At 40.5% G+C, this 10,777-nt stretch overlaps 1 protein-coding gene across 2 annotated transcripts; it reads right to left on the reverse strand.

Annotated features, from left to right (window-relative positions):
• Positions 1-458: 458 nt before the first annotated feature.
• On the reverse strand, positions 459-9,950 carry traf3ip2l (TRAF3 interacting protein 2-like). Of its 2 annotated transcripts, XM_028027262.1 has the most exons (10): positions 9,760-9,948; positions 7,325-7,431; positions 3,942-4,582; positions 3,824-3,866; positions 2,861-2,925; positions 2,687-2,784; positions 1,442-1,510; positions 1,158-1,274; positions 1,002-1,076; positions 459-907 (listed from the first exon to the last, which is right to left on the reverse strand). In XM_028027262.1, the coding sequence occupies exons 2-10, from the start codon at positions 7,363-7,365 to the stop codon at positions 761-763; spliced, it is 1,296 nt and encodes a 431-aa protein (XP_027883063.1). In that variant the 5' UTR covers positions 7,366-7,431; positions 9,760-9,948; the 3' UTR covers positions 459-760. The 2 variants fall into 2 exon arrangements, with proteins under 2 accessions (XP_027883063.1, XP_027883064.1); XM_028027263.1 differs by lacking the exon at positions 7,325-7,431 and having other exon boundaries at positions 9,760-9,950.
• Positions 9,951-10,777: the final 827 nt, after the last annotated feature.

Genomic DNA, 10,777 nt, shown 5'->3' on the forward strand with positions numbered 1-10,777 from the left:
ATCGATGGCAACGAGGCGAGCCGACACTTTGGCTCCCAGAGAGACTAATGTACAGCGAGGTTAGCTTTTCAGCATCTTAATTTCATTTAAGGTTAAAATCAAAACAAACAAAAAAAACCCCCAATGTAGACAGTAAGGTGTAAAGCAATGGTTTAAAGAGTTTTTAAAAAAGAAGCGATTTAAAAAAAATTCATAAAAACAGCAGGTGTTCGAAGTGACGTACCAGCTGCTGATCAGACCGATATGAGATCCTAGAGTCACTTTGAGTGAAAATACCACAAAGACAATCGATCTAAACACGATTTAACTACTTTGATACAAAACAAAAATGATCCCTGCTGCTGCAAAAAACATCTTTATAGTGAAACTTTTGTTTTTAATCAAACATATTGAGAACTGGAAAGTGTTTTTTTGTTGTTTTTTTTAAAAACAGATTCCTTAAGTTGTAAAGCTCTTTGTTTTTGTTTAACCAAGTAGTACATATGTGATTGGCTTGTAAAAAAATGTATGAATGAGATTTTTAAACTGTTTTTAAAGAACAAAAGCAAACTGAACAAGATGTACCAAATAAAAAACCTCTCCGATCCACGTTTCATGTCGACACCGACACTTTTCTCTTTGTGAATAAAAAAAGAAAAAAAGTTAAGAATCTACAAAAGCACCTGAGAGTCTTTACAATCACAGATTAAAGGAGGACAGGCGCAGGAACATGTCCCCACTTGTCTCGGGGGACGGAGGACGCTGTCCTCGGATCAGCGCTCTAGATGGGGATGGAAACGATGGTTGGCAGTTCCCCGATGGGGGGCGGGTTGTACTTCTCCACCCTCATCAGGCGTCTTAGGATGTCGTCTCGATCGCGCGGCCAGCCGTAGACGTGAGTGTTCTGGAGCCAGTTGGGAACGTGACACTGTAAAAAACACAAATCGAGACGCCACGAGGTTTTGTTTTTTTAGTTTTCTCCTCTCAACACCATGGATCCGTGTGGCGTTACGGCGACTTACCTTTTTAGCCCCGGGAAACAAAATGGGAATGAACCTGAAATTCTTGCTTCCGTTCTGGATGAACTCATTCTGAAGCTGAGCGACACACACACACACACACACCAGTGAGTCTGGGCTGCGTTTTAAAGACGAGCTGAGAGCGGAGGCGACTCTGACCTGTTTGTGGATGTAAACAGTGTTGAAGGTCCTCTCGTCGTTCTCCAGGTCGAACGGAGACGTGGTCACCGTCTCGTAGTACTTGGGACTGATGATGATGATGATCAGGTACTCTTTCTGACAGAGCAGATAAACATCGTCACTCATCAAAATCCAACGGAGGACGGCTTCCAAAGGCAAGTCTACTCTTGCTCCGGATGACGCAACAGTCCATCAAAGAGATGAAAAGATGACCTCTGACGGGTTTTTAATGTTTCCATTCCTTTTTAAAGGTCTGCTCTTACCTCGCTGAGGTACCGCTCCATGAAGTCGATCTTGCTTATGCTTCTGTACTGATGCTCAAAAATGTCAATCTAGAACAAAGACACGTGTATGTTAAGCTCTTAACTAATTTTAAAAACAACAACATGGAGGTCCACACAGTCAGAAATGAACATTTATTGTTGAAACGTGTTACTATAAGCAGAGTTGCACTGCAAACTTGAATCTAGAAAAACTGGAATTTCACTTGGTCTTTTTTTTTTTAAGTCTGGGTAAGTGTTGATAAAAGTCTGACTTTCTGGAATTAATTTCATATTTAATTAGAAGAAAGATAAAAATTGGTATTTCAAGAAGATGGACTCCTAATCAACAATCACTGTGGTTTTGGAGCTGATGACAAACATTCATTTAAAGATTAAGAAAACTAGCTTCTGGTTTTTAAACTAGACCCAAAGTCTCCGGCTGGGACCAGCTGAGATGCCAAGCATAGGATTGATCTTCCTACTATTTATATTTCATGTTAAGACAGTTTCAGCACAAACAAAAAATAAACAATGGTGGAACACAATTAAAATAACTGGTTGTGTTTTAAGCTTCAAATCAAGGAGGGAATTATTATTTTAAGATTTTCCTCATTTTTGTATCGTTTATATCAACATTCAGCCACTCTAATTATTATTTCAACTTCATTTTCATAACTATTTTTCCTAATAATTGATGATAATAAAAGAAACATAAAGAACACGTCCCTTGTTTGGTTAGAGAAATGACGAAGAGCAAATTTAGTAACGCAGAGCCTCAGTCTGAGTGAAGCATAAGTTATGAAAAGGTAGAAATGAAGGGAGCATGTTGGCATGGCAACATTAACAAGGTGTGGTCAGCTGTGTGTCGTCAGGACGTCCCATCCCACCACACATGTTGGCGCTCTAGTAAAGTTGGTCCACAGTCAGGTATCACCATCACTGTTGCTTAAAGCTCTCCGCTATAGACTCACTCTGAAGCTCTGATCATTCTGCGATGCATTCACTTGCACTCAGACATCTGACGTTAACTCATTAAGAACCAGTTCACACATATTCACATCCAACAGAGCGCTTTACATCCAATATGCGCTTTTATTTAAAGATACATAGAACATTTTGAGTTGGGATGTTTGGACTTATCTGTAAGGGATTTCTACTGAGTATTGTGCTGCTTTGTTTTTCATTAGGAATGTCAAATAGTCGAAAGCACAGCCACAAAAAAAACAAACGACGGTTGCCACATACATGAGTGTCGAAGCCGTTGTGTCGCAGCAGAGCAACAAACTTGATGATCTCGTTGACGTGTTTGTCGTTGTCGGCTTCGTACGTGACGAAGACCCGCCCTGCGTTCAGAGACGGACAGTTAGAGGCGGCTCAGCAGCGGCGCCGTCTGCTGCTGCTGCGGCCGCCGAGACTTACTCTGCTCCAGAGAGAGCGGCGTGCTGTACGCAGGGTGTCTCTCTTTGACCGGGACGTTTTGGCCGCTGCAAGGAAACACAAAGAACTTCAGGGCCAAACTTTGTAATAATAAACACACAGTGAGGCTGGTTTAAAACTCGAGCAGGGCTGTCGGCGTTACGGCGTCTGAACATTTCATCACACCGATGTTGCATAACGCAGATTGGTCAAATGATCTGGTTTGGTCTAAAAGACAGCAGAAAGCTTTTGGGCTTGACGCAGAACGACAGCGGAAGGTGAAAGGTATTTCCGCTGCAGCAACGAAAGTTGAACATTTTTCAACTTTCTTGTGTTGTGGCTATATGTTTGAGCACGAAATTTCACATGCTCGATTTACGCCATCGCACGAGTTCCACGTGGAGACGGACGTTTACAGATTAACGTTTAAAAGAAAATGACTTCCTTTAAAACTCCCTGAATATAAAACCCTGGAAAACGGAGAAACTTCACACATGTTTGGTTTGAGACGATAAAACATTTTCTGAACCATTTTTTAAACGTGCATGCAGCATGTTTCAAAAAAGAAATATAAAGAAGTTCCAGGGCGACATCAGAAAGGGGTGGGACACCCAAGAACCGTAAAATAAAATATCTGATCTGTCAGTTGTTTCCTACTCTTTGTATGCATGTGTAATAGAGTAAGTTCCCCTTGATTGTTGTTGATAACAGAGAGATTATCTGCTTTCTGCTACAAGAAAAACTAACAAAAAAAACAAAACATATAATTGCTTCCATTTTAACTGGTTGGAGTGCAGAAGAAGGAGGAGGTTGCCTGCGGCAACATTGCTGCAAAAACCACAACTGCGTGCATATTTATATTTCAAGTGTTCAAAGTTAGGCATAGTGATTAATCACGATTAATCACAGCATGAGAGAGATTAATCAGATAAAAATTTTTTTATCAAATGCCAGCACTAAACTCACTTGTGTGTGAATCCAGCTCCAGGGGTCCTGCAGTCTTCTGGGTCTAACAGACAAAAAACAGAATCAAGGAAACCTGCACACTGATTGTGGTTGTCAGAGAGTGGAGGACCAGACTTACAGTACGAGCTGTAAGCTGGGTTGTACTGAGGCCAGGCGCGGTTGTTGGCCACGGGCCGCCTGCTGAACGCGTCCACCGGACACTGAGCACAGCAGGGGGGGCCCTGCTGCGGGCACGAGTACGGAGACAGGGTGTGGTGGTAGAGCTCGGCCGAAGGCGGGTTGGAGTGCAGCGACAGCGGCTGCTCCAGGCTCATGTGGCCGCTGTGGTGGCTGGGGAGGGAGGCGGACTTGTCTCTGGACAGGCAGCTGTCCTGGGAGCAGCTGGAGTAATCCTTGTGGCCCAGGCAGGACGGCAGGCTGCTGGGGTAGCCCGTGCAGCTGCTGGCCAGGCTCGGGTGGAGCATGTTGACCTGGCTGGGGAACGGGGTGGGCTGGTTGTACCCGGCAGAGAGGCTGTGGGGCAGCCGTGAGAAGCAGAAGCTGGAGGAGGGGAATGACAGGCCCTGCTCTCGGTTCCACCCCCGCCGGCTGAACATGGAGTCGTCGGGGAACGGCGTGCGGTCCGAGGGCCGGCGGTAGGCGTGGAGGTCGGACGCGGGGTCCGCTCTGTGGACGGTGCTGGCTTTTCTCTCCTCTGTGTTCATGGTCTCATCGTCCTCTTCGGGCGTGTTGTGGCAGGTGCTCAGCTGGCTGACATAACTGGAAGCAGAAACAGACACTGTAAAACGAAAGTACTTAAAAAAATTTACAATAAATGAAACTGTTAGGCTGTGAACAACAACACATTATCTTACTGTAGAGAACACATAGAATAAAAATAACTCAATATAAATTTCAAATCATTTTAACAGTTATGAAATGTAGAAAATACAGAAATTTATTGCAAAAATCATTAAAAAAAATTTTTTTAATTCATAGAAAAATACCATGTTACTGCCAGCAGTTAATCAGGCTAAAACTAACTGCACTGATCGGCCAAAATGACAGATTTTGCTGATGTTTACATTTAAAGCTACAGTGTAAAACTGAAAACAAGACTGAAAATGTAATTTTTACAGAGCATAAAAATTAAATTTTTATGCTCTGTAAAGTTTGTACAGTTTGAGAACCGCAGTTCTCAAACTGTGAGACAAATGTTGTTGTTTTTAGATTTATATACAAGCTAATTAACTTCTATGTAGAGCAAATAAGTAAAAACTGACAAAAAGTTAAAAATCACTGACCTTTGTTCTAAAAAGCTAAAAGTTTCTTACTGAGGTGCCAGAGAAAGAGTCAGACAGATCAGTGTTTTCACCGACTGAAAATATCTCCTCAATTGCTGCTGTGCGCTGCTGGTCAGCTGGCTGATAGCTTCTACACTTTTTGACTGCTTATTGAAAAATTTGTCAGGCGGTTTTGAAAACTAAAGGAACAGCACAGTAACCTGTATTAATGAATGTAGGCTATGGAAACAGCTGCAGGGCGTGGCAGGCGTGCTCAGCTGCGAACTGGTTATCCAAGAAAACAGCCCGACTCATTATGCAGCTGCTTTTATCGTTCCTCCACCGTTCACTCTGATCACCATAAACAAAAGCCCACAGACGTCCTGTGCAGAGTTACACTGTAGCTTAAACAAATGCGGTAAATGTTAGCTGCAAAACATAACAGCTATCAATAAATGTTGGGCATAATTATTATTACTTTAAAAATCTATATTAAATAATTTTTGCAGCTGTAAGAATGGCGAATTAAAATTATTTTATATGTTTTGTTTTATATGTTAGTGTAAAAGACCATGATACTATTTTTGGGTTGAACAACATGTCGCCAATATATCGTCATAGCAATATGAGTTTGTGCGATATTCCTATCGCAGAGAGAGACTGTTTGGAGTGTGAAAATTCTTGGCTAATATAATATATAATAGTTTTAACTTTTAAGCTGTTTTTATGCTAACATTGTCATGGTTATATTGACCAGCTTTATCACAATCACAAATTTTGCCAATATCACGCAGCCCAACTATTTTTACAAGATATTATCAAACTGAGGGAAATGTCACACTGGGAATAGCATCAGATCCAGCTTAACAATGGTCTGCCAGGAAACTAGTGGGATATGCTAAATCCTGATAGCGTTTCTGGCTAATAACCGAGTAGCTCTGCATTTCAAACACTAACAGAATATGTTAAGTAACTGATATGCATTATACATGTAAGTGTTTAATATGATGAATCATACCACCAGAAGTGTAAATAAAGGGTTTATATAACAGCCTATGTTTTAATCCCATGGCTGCTGTGTTGGTTTTTGACGTCAGTGTTACTGAAAAACACCAGACTTTACCACTTCAGCTTTTGGAGACTTCCTGTCTACCTTTTGAGTTTGGAACATGGAGAACTCAACTTGATACACAAATCTGGATGCATCATTAATTTGCATCCTTCAACCATACTACACAGTAACACAGACAATAGTGATATATACTTTTTGCCTTCTGGTTTGTCGTTATTAAAAAACAGCGCCTCCAGGAAGTCCAAGTCGCATTACTGTCTTCAAAGCGTCTCAGTTTGGTGGCTATCTGGAAACTTTAGTATTTTACTGAGCTGGAAATTGTCACAGAAAGAGTGAGAATACCTGTCCTAGATCACCGAGTGAAACTGAGCCATGATGCTGAACAGAAACGTCTGTTTTAAATCGCAATGGGTTTCCAAATGTCCCGAAAAACATTTGATGATTAGACTGTTTAAATCAATAAGCGATAAGGTTAGTCCTTTATTTACGAGGCCAATCCTTTTTATTTAGGGTTTGAATGCAGGATCATATTAACCATACGAAGACATTCTCAAACTATTTTAGAAAAAACATACATTCACATCTTTACAAGTAGCGAAACATGTATAGTTTTCTGTTTTAAATATCTTTTTTTCATATAAATTACTTGTTTGAATTGTGCACTGGCATTAATCAGCAACTTAAAAAAACATTATGATGCAATCTATTAATTCATACTGGGGAAAACAGAACTCAGATGCATTACTGCAATGAAGAAATATGGAAAATTGTCCTTTTTAATGGTTAGTGATTAAACAAAAATCAGCACCAAAGACGTGGAGAAATAAATGAATAAGGTGATAAATATTTTTGATTCCTGTTTAAATTGCTCACATTATAACCATTTTGTTCTACAGTTATTTTTTGTTGCGACAGCATTTTTCATTCAGTTCATCTTTCTGTTTGTTATTAATGGATTTAATTTCAAACAGGTTTTTTAAAAAAATCAAGAGAACAAGCAAACAGTCGGACAGAGAGAAACACGTATAACCAAAAACAAAATTATTAGTTTGCCATTACTGTTCTGTTTCTTATCACAAAAATGCATCTACTGAAGCTCTCTAAAAACAACTTTCTAAAAAACCAAAAAAGCTCGCAGGTTCCCGTCGTCGTTTTCGTTGTGCTCACCTATTCGGGACGGGCAGAGAGCAGACCGAGGTGGGCAGCATCGTTGAGCTTATTCCACCTGACGTCCATGTGTGTGTGTGAGCCTCTTTTAAGATGCGTTTGAACTTCTGTAAAGGATAAAACAAACACAAAAAAAACAGATATCTGATGCAAAGGTCAGTATAAACAGAGCTGTGGCGTCTTGCTTTTTTTTCTGTTTTATCAGCCCACACTAGTGTGAGAGAGTGTTTGATTTGCATGCGTGCGCACCGGGACATGACAGCGTTTCTTCCACACAGGGGACTTTTCTCTAAGTGAGTGGAGTTAACACATGGGGATCAGGAAATGATGTCTGTCATTTACACAGGGGGACAAATCAAACACTTTAACAGGTGAAACAGATATTCGCCCGCTGACAGATTTCTCATTTTTGTGTTTCGACACCACTTGGATGTTTCAGATTGTCTAAACAAACTCTTCAAATGATGATTTTGCTCATTAAAAGGCAAATTTCCCTTATGTTAGAATGTAATCACACTCTTGTAATGATGTGTAACGATGGCACTTGACAACATGTAATGTTTCAATTGTTGACTGTGTGTTCTATGACTTTGCATTTTTGTGTTTTTATGATCTAAAGCACCTTGTTGCTGAAATGTGCTATAAAAAATAACATTTGATTTGATTGACTGATGAATTGGCTGTGATTACCCACAATGCTCTGTTCGGGTTCACTCACCGCATCTCGACCTGGTTACGGCCAGATCTGCAGAATCAACAGACGTGTCCCAGAACAGGCGAGAAACTAATTTATCAGCGTCTGTCAGTCTTGCAAGCGTTACAAAACCATAACGAAGGTTTTGGCGAACCAAAATTATTTCAAGAGTCCTTCAACGACTCAACAAGGCCACAAGGAACCCAGAAACAACATCTAAAGCACTGCAGGCTCATTCAAAGTCAGAGTTCATGATGTAACAATAAGAAAAAGACCGGGCAAAAAACTGGCATCCATGAGAGATTTCCAAATCTTCACAAAAAAGACAAAAATTGAAAGTTTTGGAAGGTTTGCCACTCGTTACAACCAGCCACGTAACGAGTTTTTCTAAAACATCATTTTAGAAAAATGATATCATACTAATAGTTAAACATGGAGGTGGCAGCATCATGGTCACAGTTGAGTTAAACAGCAGGAAAATGATCAAAATACACCAGCATGTCACCTGCTGAACGGTAAAAAACAACAACAAAAACAACAAAAACAAAGGCTCCAAAGTGGCTCTGATGTTACCTTAAATAGGTTGTAATGTTTCTATAGTGTAGCGAAATCAAAACAATTCGGCAAAGAAAAGCAGGCCAAAATTCCTCCAGAGATGAAAAATATTAATTTCCAGTTATCATTAACTTTCGATGGAGGTTGTTGCTGTCGAGGTACAACTAGTTATCAGGTTTGAGTGACAATCACTTTTCCACATAGGGTTATGTTGGTTTGGAAATTTACCCAGCTTATCTTATCTGTCTGCTACTAAAATTCGATCTGAAAGGGCAAATACTTTTTTTTTCACATCACCATATAACTAATACAATTCTGCTTTTGCATTTTGAGGTGTTTCTTAAAACACTGGTTTCCCAACTTTGCGGCTTCCGAGCTGCAAAGCAACACTGCAACCCAATTATGATAATTATGAAGTCCATGACGACAACAAGAGTCAGAACAACTGATGCTCCATTTTTAGATAAGTGGAAAACAAAAGTTTGGTAAGAGCTTCTGGTAGAAGTAATCATGAAACAAATGTTTCGAGGTAATTTCAAGACCCCAACATGGGTGTTTAGTGGCCTGTTATGGGTTCCCGACCCCACCTTCGGAAAACACTCGTTTTAAAGCACTACCTCACGATTCCTACCACCTGTTTAAATGCTCCGTGATGTTAACAATCCTTTCTGTTGACGGGGAAATAAAGCGGAGAGCTCTCTCTTCAAATCTGCATATAGGTTATTATCATAACAGCCGTATAAGCCAGTTTTAGGTGGGTTTGTCTTCCAACACCCCCCCCCCAGGATTCCCGTAAATGAAAATAACACTCGCTGATAACCTCCATGTGGTCGCACAGATAAAGCGGCTCGCTCTTTCCACTGAGGCTGACCCAGATACCGCTCCGTCAACTCGGACTCACTGCTCAACCTTCACGCATCCGTACACCTCCAGACACTCTGTACGAGAATTATACAAACGAAGTAACAAACTAAAAAAAACCCCACAAAAAACCCTGTCACCTCCAAAACGCTTGTATGTTATCCAAGCGGTCCATGAGGACACCGGTGTCCTCGTGACAGTTAACGGGATTTATTTTAAAAACCGTCATTTATTAAAAAAACCGTCATTTATTTAAAAACCGTCAGCTCAATTATCCAAAATAACTGACGGAACAACAACATGACGCAACTCCAGGTTAACTTACCGTCGGCGCTTGAGGTGAAAACGTCTCATTTGAGTAGCTCAGCCAAAACTAGCAACGGTGAGTCGCCACTCCGGAACTGAGAGAAAGTGTACAGTTTTCAGTGCCGTCGTCCCGTCATGCCAGGTTGATGCTAAAGTGAAGCTTCAACTCGAGGCGAGGTGTTATTTAGTGCAGCTTTACCGCCCCGACACTGAAACCCCACCTTCCTCCTCTTCTTCCTCCTCCTCCACGCAGCATGGGCGACACCGAGGACAACAACTGCTCAGTTTCCTCTTCTAAACCAAACTAAATGTATCTTTTAAAAATTATCTCATTATAGATTAAATATGTTAACGATTTATCATCCAGGCAGGGGCGTATCAAGCTTCTTTTTTTTAAAGTAGGAGGTTCTGGGAAGGGAAATTACCCAGCAGGCCAAAATATAAAGCAATTTACACAGATAGAAATCACAGAGTGTTTCTAAAAGACACAGCATAGGACAGAGCAAAGAAAGCTGCTGCACAGAAACTGTCCAGTGAGTTGGAGTGAGTGGGTTTAACTATTTAGTAAAGTAAGAAAGGTCTTGGTAACACTTTATTTGAAAGGGTGTTCATAAGACTGACATGACATAATAACACCTGTTGTGAACAAGAAAGAGTCTTCATGAATGTTTGCCGTCATGAAGTGTCATTCGATAAATAATGACACTATTAATGCAAAGTTGACACTTTTAATGGACTTTCAATACAAATTTTAATAGAACTTTTTATTGACCAAATAATACAAATTTTACACTTTCAATTAAGCTTTGATGGCAACTTTGCATTAATAGTGTCACTATTTACAGAATAACACTTCATGACAACAGTTGTAAACATTCATGAATACTCCTTCGTGTTCATGACTGTTATGTCATGTTTATGACAGTGTCATAAACCCCTTCAAATAAGGTGCTGCCAAAGTCTTCATCATTGCAGAGCCCTGAAGGGTTAAGGCGGGTTTTAAAAAATGAACTCTAAAATGAACTGGTAATCTTGCT

Source organism: Xiphophorus couchianus, chromosome 9, assembly GCF_001444195.1.
Source record: "Xiphophorus couchianus chromosome 9, X_couchianus-1.0, whole genome shotgun sequence".
NCBI lineage: Eukaryota > Metazoa > Chordata > Actinopteri > Cyprinodontiformes > Poeciliidae > Xiphophorus > Xiphophorus couchianus.

What these genes read in the sequence shown, in the direction of transcription:
- traf3ip2l (XM_028027262.1), bottom strand. Translation starts at nt 7,365, where the DNA reads ATGCTGCCCACCTCGGTCTGCTCTCTGCCCGTCCCGAATAG. An exon ending in TCTCTGCCCGTCCCGAATAG is followed by an intron (nt 4,583 to 7,324) that starts GTGAGCACAACG and finishes TTCTGCTTCCAG; the next exon opens with TTATGTCAGCCAGCTGAGCA. An exon ending in CTGTTTACATCCACAAACAG is followed by an intron (nt 1,077 to 1,157) that starts GTCAGAGTCGCC and finishes TGTGTCGCTCAG; the next exon opens with CTTCAGAATGAGTTCATCCA.